The sequence below is a fragment of the Bufo bufo genome, chromosome 7, assembly GCF_905171765.1.
Source record: "Bufo bufo chromosome 7, aBufBuf1.1, whole genome shotgun sequence".
NCBI lineage: Eukaryota > Metazoa > Chordata > Amphibia > Anura > Bufonidae > Bufo > Bufo bufo.
Genome location: NC_053395.1, coordinates 235,297,696 through 235,314,682, shown reverse-complemented (window position 1 = coordinate 235,314,682; position 16,987 = coordinate 235,297,696). Strand labels below are relative to the sequence as shown.

The window sequence follows — 16,987 nt, the reverse complement described above, 5'->3', positions numbered from 1 at the left end:
TGATGGCGGTGTGTGGCGTTATTTTGAGGCCATATTTACACCGTTATACGAGCCGTCCACTGACTACGTTACATTGTATCACAGGGTCAGATCTTCAGGGTTGTCCCAGGAAAAGATAGAAGAAAAGATTTACAGAAATGTGAGGGGGGCACTTACTTTTGGGAGATACTGTGCAATACAAGGGTTTAAACCCACACAGGAGCCGTCACCCACCCCGGATCAGCTGTGGACTCCACCTTCTCCAGCGCACACATCTCCTCATCCAACTTCTCACTGCAACTTCTAACCTGCAGAAGGAAACACATAAGTTGGGGAGGGGCAGCAGTCGGGCAGGGGCAGCAGTCGGGCAGGGGCAGCAGTCGGGCAGGGGCAGCAGTCAGGCCGGGGCAGGGGCAGCAGTCAGGCCGGGGCAGGGGCAGCAGTCAGGCCGGGACAGGGGCAGCAGTCAGGCCGGGACAGGGGCAGCAGTCAGGCCGGGGCAGGGGCAGCAGTCAGGCCGGGGCAGGGGCAGCAGTCAGGCCGGGGCAGGGGCAGCAGTCAGGCCGGGGCAGGGGCAGCAGTCAGGCCGGGGCAGGGGCAGCAGTCAGGCCGGGGCAGGGGCAGCAGTCAGGCCGGGGCAGGGGCAGCAGTCAGGCCGGGGCAGGGGCAGCAGTCAGGCCGGGGCAGGGGCAGGGGCAGCAGTCAGGCCGGGGCAGGGGCAGCAGTCAGGCGCACTGATTAGCAGAGTATGCACAGCAGGGTAGTAATTGGTCAGCATGCGGCTCGGAGCCTGTGCACTCACCTCTGACAACTTCTTCTTCGCCTCCTCACATTCTGCCTGCAGCTCAGAGGATTTTACCTTCGACTAAAATAAGAGAAAATTTCCATGAATGTGAGAAACGGGAAAATGTAGCACCACCTGGTCAACAAGATGGCCACTGAGATGCAGCGCCATCCGGTCACATGATCAACAAGATGGCCGCCGAGATGCAGCGCCATCCGGTCACATGACCAACAAGATGGCCACCGAGATGCAGAGCCATCCGGTCACATGATCAACAAGATGGCCATGCTCCACCATCTATAATTGGGCCTTCACAGCTGGGGTACAGGGATTGTGTCGTCTGCACCCTGCACCTGGAGTCAGCGGCGGCACTGGCGGCCATGTCTTGTACCTGCTCCAGGGCTTTGATCTTCTGGGTGATCTGCTTGGTGACAGATGCCACCTTCCTGCGGTGCTGCTGCTGCGCAGATCCCATGTGCTCCGCCCGCTCCTCCACGCTGAGCTCTGATTGCTGGAAGACAAGAGGGGCGGAGTCAATGCTGTCATCACATGACCACAACAAAAAACAAGAGAGTGTATCCGTCCAGGGCACCGCCAACCTTCTCCGCATACTCAGACGCCATCTGCTTTATCTCGTGTGACTGTAAGCCCACAATCTGCCCAACCGTGCTGGCGGTCAGACGCCCCTGAAAGGTCAAAGGTCACCAAGGTCAAACTCAAGGTCAAGAGACATAACTATACATCCTGATAATAGGCTCCTCCTCCTCCAGCATAACCACACCCCTTACAGGTATCCCCAGGTAGCGGAGCACTCACCTGCTGCAGGTCCATGGCCGCCATCCCCGTCATTAAGGTCTTGATGCGAAGCTTTTCAACAGCAAAATAAAGAAAAACGTTAAATGTCTGCGAAAATCATGGAGAAATCCAGCCCCGCCCACTGCACCTCCGGAATACCCCCCCCCCCCCCAAGGGATCCCTCCCCCCCGATGCCGCTTAGTGAAGGGATCCCCTCCCCCCCGATGCCGCTCTTAGTGAAGGGATCCCCTCCCCCCCTCCAAAGGCCGCTCTTACCGAAGGGATCCCCTCCCCCCCTCCAAGGGCCGCTCTTACCGAAAGGATCCCCTCCTCCCGATGCCGCTCTTACTGAAGGGATCCCCTCCCCCCCGATGCCGCTCTTACTGAAGGGATCCCCTCCTCCCGATGCCGCTCTTACTGAAGGGATCCCCTCCCCCCGATGCCACTCTTACTGAAGGGATCCCCTCCTCCCGATGCCGCTCTTAGTGAAGAGATGCCCTTGACTGGCTGCTCGTGGCAAATGGGCACTTACCTCCTCCTGTGCCTGAAGCTCCTCCTCCTCTTTTAAGTCTCCTTTGACCAATCCGGAAGCGACCGGCATCTTCTGATCCTCCCACTGCGACAAAGAAACGGGAATAAAGACGAGAGGAACGGACTGTGCAGAGAACACCAATCGCCTGCAGCCACTGTCATCACATGATCATATCAGTTATATTACACAGGAGGTGACATCACCGCTCTGCAGATATACCTTATATTACACAGGAGGTGACATCACCGCTCTCCAGATATCAGGTATATTATACAGGAGGTGACATCACCGCTCTCCAGATATCAGGTATATTATACAGGAGGTGACATCACCGCTCTCCAGATATCAGGTATATTATACAGGAGGTGACATCACCGCTCTCCAGATATCAGGTATATTACACAGGAGGTGACATCACCGCCCTCCAGATATCAGTTATATTATACAGGAGGTGACATCACCGCTCTCCAGATATCAGGTATATTACACAGGAGGTGACATCACCGCTCTCCAGATATCAGGTATATTACACAGGAGGTGACATCACCGCTCTCCAGATATCAGGTATATTACACAGGAGGTGACATCACCGCTCTCCAGATATCAGGTATATTACACAGGAGGTGACATCACCGCTCTCCAGATATCAGGTATATTACACAGGAGGTGACATCACCGCTCTCCAGATATCAGGTATATTACACAGGAGGTGACATCACCGCTCTCCAGATATCAGGTATATTACACAGGAGGTGACATCACCGCTCTCCAGATATCAGTTATATTACACAGGAGGTGACATCACCGCTCTCCAGATATCAGTTATATTACACAGGAGGTGACATCACCGCTCTCCAGATATCAGGTATATTACACAGGAGGTGACATCACCGCTCTCCAGATATCAGGTATATTACACAGGAGGTGACATCACCGCTCTCCAGATATCAGTTATATTACACAGGAGGTGACATCACCGCTCTCCAGATATCAGTTATATTATACAGGAGGTGACATCACCGCTCTCCAGATATCAGGTATATTACACAGGAGGTGACATCACCGCTCTCCAGATATCAGGTATATTACACAGGAGGTGACATCACCGCTCTCCAGATATGAGGTATATTACACAGGAGGTGACATCACCGCTCTCCAGATATCAGGTATATTACACAGGAGGTGACATCACCGCTCTCCAGATATCAGGTATATTACACAGGAGGTGACATCACCGCTCTCCAGATATCAGGTATATTACACAGGAGGTGACATCACCGCTCTACAGGTATATTATACAGGAGGTGACATCACCGCTCTCCAGATATCAGGTATATTACACAGGAGGTGACATCACCGCTCTACAGGTATATTATACAGGAGGTGACATCACCATTCTCCAGATATAAATCATCATGACATGGCTTTTAATGACTGCACCTTCTCCATCTTTCCAACTTTGCTGATTCCGTATCTCCTGCAAAACGTAAGAAACAATGAGATTTCTGCACAGACGAAAACACAATAACTTAACCGTAATATAACTGCCCCCCCCAGGTCACATGACAAGTGTACAGCAAACAGCTGAAGACATGTTACATACTAGAAGGCATTATAACATGGAGCACACGGAGAGAAGACAACGGTCACACCGCAAAAATCATCATACGTGGGGTTAGAAGGTTGTCTATATTTTTTAGCCCCCGCTCTTTCTCTTGTTCTCTCTTACAGCGAGTGCCCGTCCACCCCAGGGTCAGTGCTGCCCCCCATTGTGCCCGTCCACCCCAGGGTCAGTGCTGCCCCCCATCGTGCCCGTCCACCCCAGGGTCAGTGCTGCCCCCCCATCGTGCCCGTCCACCCCAGGGTCAGTGCTGCCCCCCATCGTGCCCGTCCACCCCAGGGTCAGTGCTGCCCCCCATCGTGCCCGTCCACCCCAGGGTCAGTGCTGCCCCCCATCGTGCCCGTCCACCCCAGGGTCAGTGCTGTCCCCCATCGTGCCCGTCCACCCCAGGATCAGTGCTGTCCCCCATCGTGCCCGTCCACCCCAGGGTCAGTGCTGTCCCCCATCGTGCCCGTCCACCCCAGGGTCAGTGCTGTCCCCATCGTGCCCGTCCACCCCAGGGTCAGTGCTGTCCCCCATCGTGCCCGTCCACCCCAGGGTCAGTGCTGTCCCCCATCGTGCCCGTCCACCCCAGGGTCAGTGCTGTCCCCATCGTGCCCGTCCACCCCAGGGTCAGTGCTGTCCTCCATCGTGCCCGTCCACCCCAGGGTCAGTGCTGTCCTCCATCGTGCCCGTCCACCCCCGGCTCAGTACTGTCCCCTCATAATGCTCGCCTGCCCCAGGCTTGAAACTGTCCCCCCATCATGTCCACCCACCCCCGGCCCAGTGCTGTCCCCTCATCATGCCCGCCTGCCCCAGGCTCAGTACTGTCCCCCCCATCATGTCTGCCCGCCCCTGCCCAGTGCTGTCCCCCCATTATGTCCACCCACCCCCGGCCCAGTGCTGTCCCCTCATCATGCCCGCCTGCCCCAGGCTCAGTACTGTCCCCCCCATCATGTCTGCCCGCCCCTGCCCAGTGCTGTCCCCCTATTATGTCCACCCACCCCCGGCCCAGTGCTGTCCCCTCATCATGCCCGCCTGCCCCAGGCTCAGTGCTGTCCCCTCATCATGTCCACCCGCCCCTGCCCCAGGCTCAGTGCTGTCCCCTCATCATGTCCACCCGCCCCAGGCTCAGTGCTGTCCCCCATCATGTCCACCCGCCCCTGCCCCAGGCTCAGTGCTGTCCCCCATCATGTCCACCCACCCCCGGCCCAGTGCTGTCCCCCATCATGTCCACCCACCCCCGGCCCAGTGCTGTCCCCCATCATGTCCGCCCACCCCCGGCCCAGTGCTGTCCCCCATCATGTCCGCCCACCCAGGCTCAGTGCTGTCCCCCATCATGTCCGCCCACCCAGGCTCAGTGCTGTCCCCCATCATGTCCGCCCACCCAGGCTCAGTGCTGTCCCCCATCATGTCCGCCCACCCAGGCTCAGTGCTGTCCCCCATCATGTCCGCCCACCCAGGCTCAGTGCTGTCCCCCATCATGTCTGCCCGCCCAAGCCCAGTGCTGTCCCCCATCATGTCCACCCACCCCCGGCCCAGTGCTGTCCCCCATCATGTCCACCCGCCCCAGGCCCAGTACTGTCCCCCATCATGTCCACCCACCCCCGGCCCAGTGCTGTCCCCCATCATGTCTACCCGCCCAGGCTCAGTGCTGTCCCCCATCATGTCGACCCGCCCCTGCCCCAGGCTCAGTGCTGTCCCCCATCATGTCCACCCACCCCCGGCCCAGTGCTGTCCCCCATCATGTCTACCCGCCCAGGCTCAGTGCTGTCCCCCATCATGTCCACCCACCCCCGGCCCAGTGCTGTCCCCCATCATGTCCGCCCGCCCCAGGCTCAGTGCTGTCCCCCATCATGTCTACCCGCCCAGGCTCAGTGCTGTCCCCCATCATTTCCGCCCGCCCCGGCCCAGGGCTTTGCAGACGATGCATAGTAATCTTATGTCAGCACTCATGTCTGGCTGGTGGACATCCTTCAAAAAAATAAAAAAAATAAAAGATGCTGAAGCTGAAATGAGAAAGTTATGCAAACCCTGGGGGGGTAACGACCCCAACCCCCCAAGGTGCATACCTGCCGTATTCCAAGAGTGTGGAGTGAACCCGTGACTCCTCATCTGTGAGCTCCGCCGCGCCATCCTGACGCCTGTATCTTCTATGAGGTTTGTAGATATTCTGCAGAGGTAAGAGCAGATCACAGGAGGCTCAGCAGACCTTCCATCATTCACTGCACTTTGCTGAAATGCATTGTGGGAAGTTCCCTACTACTGCACGGTGCCTGGTCCTCACATTGCACCCTCCAAAATAGTCAAGGCAGTCGGATAATGTCCGGATATCTCCAGCAGCCGCTTGTCTGAGCGCGCTCTACAAAAATATCAAGTCCACCCCATCTCTAAGGACTAAGAGAGGGGGCGAGGGATAGGAGGGTAGGGCACAACTGAGGGGGGGGCGAGGGATAGGAGGGTAAGGCACAACTGAGGGGAGGGGGCGAGGGATAGGAGGGTAAGGCACAACTGAGGGGGGCGAGGAATAGGTGGGTAAGGCACAACCGAGGGGGGGGGGTGAGGGATAGGAGGGTAAGGCACAACTGAGGGGGGGGCAAGGGATAGGAGGGTAGGGCACAATTGAGGGGGGGGGCGAGGGATAGGAGGGTAAGGCACAACTGAGGGGGGGCGAGGAATAGGAGGGTAAGGCACAACTGAGGGGGGCGAGGAATAGGAGGGTAAGGCACAACTGAGGGGGGCGAGGAATAGGAGGGTAAGGCACAACTGAGGGGGGCGAGGAATAGGTGGGTAAGGCACAACCGAGGGGGGGGGGGGTGAGGGATAGGAGGGTAAGGCACAACTGAGGGGGAGGCGAGGGATAGGAGGGTAAGGCACAACTGAGGGGGGGGCGAGGAATAGGAGGGTAAGGCACAACTGAGGGGGGCGAGGAATAGGAGGGTAAGGCACAACTGAGGGGGGCGAGGGATAGGAGGGTAAGGCACAACTGAGGGGGGGGGCGAGGGATAGGAGGGTAAGGCACAACTGAGGGGGGGGCGAGGAATAGGAGAGTAATTTCTTCACAACAGCAATGACAGGAGGACTAACAGAGGGGTAAATTATGAGGGCCGTACTGCCGATAGTACGGCCAAAAAACAGACCCTGAAAAAAGTAAAGGGGTAGCAGCAGAGGCACCTTCTGCCCAGGAGGCTGCGCTGGCGGGTGAGCTCCTCTGGAGGCCACTCTTCACCATAACAAAGGATAGCGGCTGCGTTCATTCTGGGCATCAGTAGAAATTATGACCTGATTTTGCTGGCGCCAGAAAACTCCTCTGAATAGATTTCTATGGACAGACCACCACCAGAGAGAAGACACCTGGGCCGGGATCCTTACCTTCTTGGCCAGGGAAGATAAAAGGAAGGCTTGAAGAACCTCTGTGTGGGCTTGAGGCCCATCTTCCCACAGGATTTTCATTATGGTATGAACAGGGCTTGTTCTGGTGAGAGAATGAGGAGATCTTTAGCAGTAGTGACTCTCGTCCGGTGGACGGAAGATGAATATCCAGAAGAACTCAGAGGGATCTTTGCTGGGATTTCTCGGCTTACTATCCACCCCAGGGATGGAAGGTTTGCAGACCCTCTTGAAGGTGAGCAGACAGGGCGCTTTGTGAGGCTGCAGCGATGATCTGGCCCCATGTGGGTGCCCCTGAGATGAAGGCTACCTCGGCCACGATCGGAGACATTCTGAACGGAAGGGCTTGGAATCAGAAATATCGCTTTTGGACATTATGGCGATTCCTAAATATTTTTGAGATGATAGATTGGAAAGATCTACGGTTACCATAAACCGGCCCAGACTGGGGGACATTTACTGAGCATGTTGTGCCGCAATTATGACGTAAAATGCGCCAAAGACAATGGCGTTTTAATTTGCACCAAAATATCTCAACAGTTTTCTCCAGAATTTTCACCATAAAGAATGCATCACGCCAGAAGTAAGTTATAAATGTCAAAGTGGGCCGGGCTATCAAATTGGCGCATATTACGCCTCATTTGTCATCTTTTTAGCAGCAGAAATGGCTCCAATTGTAGCAGACAATTAGTCAGCTTATGTGGTGGCGGCGTTTCGTGTAAAAAGTCGCATTTATGAAAAGAAAAACCAACCTGTTGTGGGAACAAGTGACCGGTAAGTAATAAAACCGGACGTTCTGTCCGTAACTGTCATTCCAATTTACCACTGGAAATGTCGCAAATATACTTCAAAAGTCGCAAGTGTGGTCTGGACAGGGCGGCTGAAATGGCGCATTTCAGTTATAAAAAGTCTCATTTTCGTGTTATTGGTGTTAATGTCACAAACCAAGAGAAATCAACCTGACTATCCGCTTAGAGTTAAAAAAAAAGTCTCATCTTACAAGCGGCGTGCGCCTTCTAATATACCAGGTGAAACAAATCGCCACTTTTGATTTGTAACAACGGTAAATTTTTGGTGCAAATTACGCCATTATTGATAAATGACCCCCATTGGGCTTTGGCACTAAGGCTACTTTCACACTTGCGTTTTTCTTTTCCGGCATAGAGTTCCGTCACAGGGGCTCAATACCGGAAAATAACTGATCAGGCATATCCCCCTGCATTCTGAATGGAGAGTAATCCGTTCAGGATGTCTTCAGTTCAGTAATTTTGACTGATCAGGCAAAAGAGAAAACCGTAGCATGCTACGGTTTTATCTCCGGCTAAAAAAACTGAAGACTTGCCTGAATGCCGGATCTGGCATTTTTTTCCATAGGAATGTATTAGTGCCGGATCCGGCATTCAAGATACCGGAATGCCGGATCCGTCCTTCTGGTCTGCGCAGACCTTTAAAAATGAGAAAAAAATAAATACTGTATCCGTTTTGCCTGATGACGGATCCGGTATTGCAATGCATTTTTCTGACTGATCAGGATCCTGATCAGTCTGAAAAATGCCTGATCAGTCAGACAAAATGACATGCGTTTGCATACAGTTTGCCTGATCAGGCAGTCAGTTCAGGCAACGGAACTGCCTTCCGGAATCAAACAACGCAAGTGTGAAAGTACCCTAAAAAGATCAGGAAACAGAATCACGATCCTTGCTGATCTTCTAGGGCTTTCCTATCACCCACCAGCCGCCCCCCATTTCCCCATTACCCGCCGCCCGTTTCCCCATCACCCGCCAGCCGCCCCCCGTTTCCCCATCACACGCCGCCCGTTTCCCTATCACCCGCCGCCCGTTTCCCCATCACACGCCAGCATGGACTTCATCGCCTTCTGATCAAGGAGCCTTCAGGAGGTGCTGGATGGTTGGGAGTTGTTCCCACCTCTATCTACCAATGGGCTGGAGGGGAGAAATGATGAGAATACAAAGTGAAGAAGTTGGGTGTGGTAGTTGCGGTTTGTACTGTAAGGGTCAGGATCTGAGTTGAGGCCAGATGAGGATTGCCTGATCGGGGATATGTGTTGAGGCCATCTCCCAGGATTATAAATAAAAGAGTTGAGCTCCATCTGGATCGTCTGTATGAAGGAACCTCAAAGTGACCCCTCGTGACAGGCAGTCTTCAGAACACTCATTGCCAGACCATGAGCATAGCCAAACAACACGACGAGCGGCATTTGACAGAGCTGCTGCCTGGTTAGAAAATAAATCTGAGGCGTTGGCACGCATTGGTACAGAGGCTAGAATTTCTTATCTTGGGGTGCAGCTGCCAAGTGGTTTTCTAATCGACAAAGCCAAACCAACAGGGATCTCACAGTCCAAGTTGCGGCAATACTAGCTAGGTCCAAGCATAGCGGAGTTAGTCTCCCATGTTTTTTTCTGAAGGCAAAGGCATTTTTATGTCCATAGAAGAGTCCATCAGAAGACCCATATCCTCAAAGGGGTTTTTATTTTTTATTTTTAGCTATACAAGCCACCAGCGTGCCAGTTTTTGGAGTTTTGCCCCATTGAGCAGAATCTTGATCAGAGAAAGGATATTTCATTTTTAAGGAACCAGAAATTGCTGATCTTTTCTCCAGGTCTTTCCATTCTTCTCCACGTTGCTGCAAACTGGAAATACTCTTTTCCGCTCTTCTCTTCTATCCTCAATGTGCATGGTTGATCTTACCGTTTTGCGTACGAACTCCGTATCCTCCAGGAGACAGAGGGTGTCCCGAGTCATCCTCAGAAGAATAGGAGTCAATATTAGAGAATACTTTGAAGTCATCCATGTCCACCCCACTAGGGTCATGAAGAGTAATACCTAGTTATAGGATATCTTAAGGGATATCATGGAATCAAGAACAGAAGGGTGTTTCTTCAGTAACTACGTCCTCTGTGCATCTGATGCAAGGAGAGGATTCTCCCCACCACACTTTATGGATAGATAGAGAGAAGGCTGACCAGGCTAAGGACTAAAACAAGGATCCACAGACGACGTACATCTCCAGGCGCCAGCATAGTACCTGTGGTTTACTGCAGCTTGAGCACAATAAGGAAGCCACTATCCAAGTTTCTAGTGTGCGATCCTCTATCTCTCCGTGCCTCCTAATATCTGCCGCACTGGTTACATCACCTGGTGACCCGGAAGTAACTCGCTGGAAAGTTTGGGGTGGGAGTCTCTTGCTGAAGGAGTATCCCATCTGCAGACTCGCCACGAGCTGGATCCCAGTGGCCCCACCAGGACCCACATGGAAAAGCCAGGGGCTGCCTTCAGGTGAAGGGTTTATGCCTAGAACAGAGAAGGGAGCTGCGAGCATCCCTGGGGACACTGTTCACTGCAACATCCCTCCAAATAATGGGGACTACAGGCCAGGCTGCCTGAAAATAGAGATCCTGGAACTGCAGGCAGAGGCTTCCATGCATCCCGTGAAGACAGGAAACAATAACTGAAGCAGGTAAGGGGAAGAGTCTATTTGAACTGTGCTCCTAGACTGTTTCCAGTCCATGAGAGGCAGGTTCATCTCTCCTGTCACCGCTGTTGTGGAGATGCTAGAGAAAACAACACTATTAGCTGTAATGATATCTGCCCATATATTACACATGGAGACAACAGATTCTGCCACTTAACTATCTGAGCAGAAGTGATGCAAATAAAGCACATGGGATGAGATATAAAACTTACTATTAACTGTAATATCTGCCCATAGACTGAACATGAAGGGGATTCTGCTCCCCAAGTCTATCAGCCGCATGTCCATAGGACATTATAGAGAAGTACTGAGCAGTACAGATGTGAATAAAGCACTTGGGGACATATAACATTTACTATTAGCTGTAATGATATCTCACAATAAACTTCACATGGAGACATCAGATTCTGCTCCTTAACTCTCAGAATCACCCAGAAGTCCTCTATAGGTACTGAGCAACTGGGATGTGAATAAAGCCCTTGGGTTAAGATTTAACGCTTACTATTTGCTGCTGAATAATGTCTGTCTCCCCCTCCACTCTACATAGACTTCTGCGGCATGATGTAACCAGATTTCTTAGCCTGTTTTGGTTCAATCACAGAATTCAGAGGGAATGTAACTTTAGGAAATGGAAGGGGAGAGCTGATAACTGGAGAAAGAGGGATTGTCCTCTGACGAGATAAACAGTGGTGCTTGAAAGTTTGTGCTCCCATTATAGCAGATCACCATGAGAAGTTCTTGGAGATCTGGACCCATTGGACGGACTACTCCCTTTCGGACAGGCTGAACAGAAAATTGCGTCTAAGGTGCACACCCCAATGGAGCAGGGGATTATGAGGAGGGAAGCGTTCCTTCACGATAATTGCCTGCAGGGGTGAAAGGGTGCATTTAAAGTGATCACCTTTACTGTATGGAGGGGGGAGGGAGTAGTGGCAGCGGTCATATACAGATTTATTGTTTCTGGGCAGAAGAGCGGTTCCTTTTTTCTCTCTTCCTTCTCGCTTATCTCAGTGTCTTAGAGGATTGCTCACATATGTGCATTGCCCTCTAATGGTCTTGCCTTATTTTTTCTTTTGCAATGGTAACAAATACAAAACATGCTTTGAGAACCCTTCAGAATTTTCTATACTTCTGCATACATTTGACCTAAAACTCCATGAGTAGAAAGCAGATCAAGAACCAAATCATAGAAATGAGTCACAAAATCTAGGGATCGACCGTTTATCGGTTTGGCCGATATTATCGGCCGATATTGAGGATTTTGAACGTTATCGGTATCGGCATCTATTTTGCCGATATTCCGATAACGTATGGGGAACACAGAACGAGCTGCTCTCAGCGCGTTCTGTGTTCCCTCCGCAGCACAGGGGAGAAGGAAGCAGTGTCTCCTCCCCCTGTGCTGCTGCTGCCGCCAATGACAGAAGAGAAGACAAGAGGAGGGGAGGGGCTGTGGCCGCTGCGCCACCAATGAAGATAAGCCTTTCATTAATTCATATACAGGAGGCGGGAGCTGGCTGCAGAATCCCATAGCCGGCTCCCGGCCTCTATGAGCGATAGCTGCGATCCGCGGTAGTTAACTTCTCAGGTGCCGCGGATCGCAGCTACCGCTCATAGAGGTCGGGAGCCGGCTATGGGATTCTGCAGCCAGCTCCCGCCTCCTGTATATGAATGAGAGACTTATGTTCATTGGTGGCGCAGTGCGCCCCCCCCCCCCAAGCCCCCCAGTATTAATTATTGGTGGTGCAGTGCGCCCCCACCCCAATCCCGGCCAATAGTAAAAACATTGGTGGCGCAGTGCACCACCCCCACCCAGTATTACTCATTGGTGGCAGTGGCCACAGGATCCCCTCTCCCCTGCTCCTCCGATCGGAGCCCCAGCTGTGTAAGCCTGGGGCTCCGATCGGTTACCATGGCAGCCAGGACGCTGTTGAAGCCCTGGCTGCCATGACAAGCTCCATGCTGCTGTGTGCACAAAGCACAGAGCAGCAGGGAGAGTGCGAGCTCCTATTCACCCTGATAGAGATCTATCAGGGGGAATAGGACAAGGGTTCTAGTCCCTAAGGGGGCTAAAAGTTAGTAAAAAAAAAACACCACAAAAATATTAAGTATAAATGAAAAAGACTTATAAAAAAAAAATACACATGAACAATAAACAAAAAAATACACATTAACAATAAACATATTAATTTTCAGCAGATTTGTGTAGGAATTTTTTTTTTTTCTCAAAAATGAAAATTCCCAGAATATCGGTATAAATTATCGGCTATCGGCCTGAAAGTTCACAAATTATCGGTATCGGCCCTAAAAAATCAATATCGGTCGATCCCTAACAAAATCCTGGCGGAAAATGCTCGGATATCACATGTCTGAGTAGTAAAAGTATGTGAACCTTTAGGATCAGCAGATAATGCGCCTTCAATCAATGGGGTGACATTCAGGTGTGAGTGGGCGACCTGTGTTATGTAACGAGCCAGAATCAAAGTCTTATCTCCACATGTCTGTGGGAGTAAATCACAGCAGTAACAAAGGAGATTCCCAAGGACCTCAGAAGAAGAGTTGTTGATGCTCATCAGGCTGGAAAAGGTCACAAAAACCATCAGTAAAAAGTCTGGATGCCACAGTCAGACAGATAGTGTACAAATGGAGGAAAATCTAGACCATTATTATTACACCCCCCCCCCCCCCCCACCACCACTACCACTAGGAGATGTCGACCAACTAAGATCACGCCAAGAATAAGGCGTGTAATAGACAACAAGGTCACAAAGGAAACCTGTAAAACTGTTCATGAGTCCACTATCAGGAGGACACTGAACCACAATGGTGTGCATGGCAAGACTGCAAGGACACGCTGCTCTCCAGAAAGAACATTGCTGTGCATGTGCAGTTTCTAAAGACCACCTGGAAAGGGCAAAATGTTTTTGGACAATGTTCTGTGGACAAATAAGACCAGAATGGAATTTAATGGTGTAAATAAGAAGCCTTATGTCTGCAGAAAGGAGCATCCTGTATCCAGCATAAAGACGTCATCCCCTCTGTGATACAACGCTGGTAGGATCATGGCAGGGCAGCCAATCAACAAGCTTTTAGGCCATGTGCACCGGCCATATGAGTGGCAGGTGCATCATGTGACCCAGGCTCTATATAAGCTGGATCACGTGTAGCACCGCCCATCAGCTCCGAGTAGTGCAAGGACAGGAAGCAGCGGAAGTGAGGGAGAGTGTTAGGAATCCCATCTGGCTATTTATTCTGTGGGTGACCTATAGCCATCTTTTGTGGGTGCAATACACTATCTTTGTACCCCTGACACAAAAATATAATATAGTTAATCCGTCTGTTAGTTCGGTGGGTGACCTTAAAGAATGAGGAGAGCATCAAATAAGGGACGTGGCCCCGGTCGTGGCGCTGCTGGTGGAGCTCCTGTTGCAGGGAGAGGACGTGGTCGATCTGTACCAGCTACACGCACAAGTGAAACCCCTTCCTCAAGTGCGAGTAGGTGACAGAACCTGCAGCGGTATTTGGTCGGGCCTAATGCGGCTCTACAAATGGTGAGGCCTGAACAAGTACAGGAGATAGTAGATTGGGTGGCTGACAGTGGATCCAGTTCCTTCACATTGTCTCCCACCCAGTCTCCTGCTGAAAGACCACAGTTGGCAACTGCAGCCGATGTCCATCAGTCTTTCACCTCACCCCCTTGCAGATCAGCTAAGTAGTCTGAGCCCCAAGTCATGCAGCAGTCTCTTCTGCTTTTTGATGACTCTGTTGGCAGGGTTTCGGAGGGCCATCCACCTAGCTCTGCCCCAGAAGTGGAAGAGATTGAGTGCACCGATGGCCAACCACTTATCTTTCAGGATGAGTACATGGGAGGACCATCGCAGCACGTCTCGGATGATGACCAAACACAGGTGCCAACTGCTGGGGCTTTCTGCAGTGTGCAGACCGACAAGGAGGGCAGGGGTGAAGACTGGGTGGAAGATGATGTGGAGGACGATGAGGTCCTCGACCCCACATGGAATCAAGGTCATGTGAGTGACCTATGTAGTTCGGAGGAAGAGGCGGTGGTCGCACAGAGCCACCAGCACAGCAGAAGAGGGATCAGGGTGCAAAAGCGGAGCGGCCGTCCTCTAGACAGTACGCCTGCTACTGCCCACCGCAGCAAGGGACCGAGCACACCAAAGCCAGCTCCAAGGAGTTCCCTGGCGTGGCAGTTCTTCAGACAATGTGCTGACGAGAAGACACGAGTGGTTTGCACGCTGTGCAATCAGAGCCTAAAGCGAGGCATAAACGTTCTCAACCTGAGCACAACCTGCATGACCAGGCATCTAAGTGCTAAGCACGAGCTGCAGTGGAGAAGACACCTCAAAAGCCAAGAAAGGTCTCCGTCTCCTCCTGCTTCCTCTTCTGCTGCAGTCGTGGCCTCTTCATCCACCTCTGGAGTGACAGTGCCACCTGCCACCCCGCAGAGGATCTGCCGGCAACACCACCACCTGGGTCACCAAGCATCTCCACAATGTCCCACGGAAGCGTTCAGCTCTCCATCTCCCAAACGCTGGAGCGGAAGAGGAAGTACCCCCCTACCCACCCGCGATCCCTGGCCCTGAATGCCAGCATTTCTAAATTACTGGCCTTTGAAATGCTGTCATTCCGTCTGGTGGAGACGGAGAGTTTTAAAGGCCTTATGGCGGTGGCTGTCCCACAGTATGTTGTTCCCAGCCGCCACTACTTTTCCAGGAGAGCCATCCCTTCCCTGCACAACCAAGTAGGGGACAAAATCAGGTGTGCACTGCGCAACGCCATCTGTGGCAAGGTGCACCTGACTACGGATACGTGGACCAGTAAGCACGGTCAGGGCCGCTATATCTCCATAACAGCACACTGGGTAAATGCAGTGGCGGCTGGGCCTGAGGCGGATAGCAGTTTGGCGCATTTCCTTCCACCACCGAGGATTGCAGGGCGCTTCAGTTTGCCTCCTGTTGCTTCCTCCTCCTACTCCGCTTCCTCATCCTCTACCGGCTCCCCATCCGGTCAGCGTAACACCTTCACCATCAACTTCAGCACAGCCAGGGCTAAACGACAGCAGGCAGTTTTATAACGTATCTGTTTGGGGGACAAACCCCACACCGCGCAGGAGCTGTGGACGGGCCTTGAACAACAGAGCGATGAGTGGTTGGTGCCAGTCAGCCTCAAGCCCGACCTGGTGGTGTGCGATAATGGGCGAAATCTCGTAGCAGCTCTGGGACTAGCCGGTTTGACGCACATCCCTTGCCTGGCGCATGCGCTGAATTTGGTGGTGCAGAGATTCCTTAAACATTACCCTGATATGTCAAAGCTGCTGCATTAAGTGCGGGCCGTCTGTGCGCGCTTCCGGCGTTCTCACCCTGCTGCTGCTCGCCTGTCTGCGCTACAGCGTAACTTCGGCCTTCCCGCTCACCGCCTCATATGCGACGTGCCCACCAGGTGGAACTCCACCTTGCACATGCTGGACAGACTGTGCGAGCAGCAGCAGGCCATAGTGGAGTTTCAGCTGCAGCACGCACGGGTCAGTCGCTCTGCGGAACAGCACCACTTCACCACCAATGACTGGGCCTCCATGCGAGACCTGTGTTCCTCGTTGCATTGTTTCGAGTACTCCACCAACATGGCCAGTGGCGATGACGCCGTTATCAGCGTTACAATACCACTTCTATGTCTCCTTGAAAAAACGCTGCAGGCGATGATGGAAGAGGATGTGGTACAGGAGGAGGAAGAGGAAGAGGGATCATTTCATAGGGTTTCCGGCCAGTCATTCCCAAGTGCCTCCGAGGGTGGGTTCCTGCACCCACAAACCCAAGGTACACAATTGTCCAGCCAGGGCACAGTTCTGGAGGATGAGGAAGTGGAGGATGAGGAGGAGGAGATGGAGGAGGAGGAACCATGTTCACAGCAGGGTGGCACCCAGACCAGCTCATGGCCATCACTGGTGCGTGGCTGGGGGGATACAGAGGACACAGACGATACACCTCCCACAGAGGACAGCTTGTCGTTGCCTCTGGGCAGCCTGGCACACATGAGCGATTACATGCTGCAGTGTCTCCGCAACGACCGCCGAGTTGCCCACATTCTAACTTGTGCTGATTCCTGGGTGGCCGCGCTGCTGGATCCTCGTTACACGGACAACGTACCGTCCTTAATTCCCTCACTGGAGCGTGAACGTAAGATGCGTGAGTACAAGCGCACGCTGGTAGACGCGCTGCTGGTGGCATTCCCACCTGACAGCGGGGGCACAGTGGAAGCACAAGGAAGAGGACGAGGACCAAGGACCAAGAAGAGGTCGCCAGCGCAGCTGGGGCACCGCCAGCACCTCAGAAGGCAGGGTTAGCATGGCCGGAATCTGGAAAAGCTTTGTCACCTCGCCACAACAACCAGCACCACCAG

The 16,987-nt window shown here is 52.8% G+C and overlaps 1 protein-coding gene across 1 annotated transcript in view; it reads right to left on the bottom strand.

Annotated features, from left to right (window-relative positions):
* CCDC93 (coiled-coil domain containing 93) overlaps positions 1 to 16,987 on the bottom strand; it is a 60,573-nt gene that overhangs the window by 14,174 nt on the left and 29,412 nt on the right. The window contains exons 7-14 of the mRNA XM_040440020.1: positions 5,763 to 5,863; positions 3,531 to 3,567; positions 2,091 to 2,174; positions 1,580 to 1,630; positions 1,363 to 1,449; positions 1,155 to 1,274; positions 782 to 844; positions 214 to 287 (exon numbers count right to left, since the gene is read on the bottom strand). Of these exons, the coding sequence (XP_040295954.1) occupies positions 214 to 287; positions 782 to 844; positions 1,155 to 1,274; positions 1,363 to 1,449; positions 1,580 to 1,630; positions 2,091 to 2,174; positions 3,531 to 3,567; positions 5,763 to 5,863 (617 nt within the window). The remainder of the gene's footprint in view (positions 1 to 213; positions 288 to 781; positions 845 to 1,154; positions 1,275 to 1,362; positions 1,450 to 1,579; positions 1,631 to 2,090; positions 2,175 to 3,530; positions 3,568 to 5,762; positions 5,864 to 16,987) is intronic.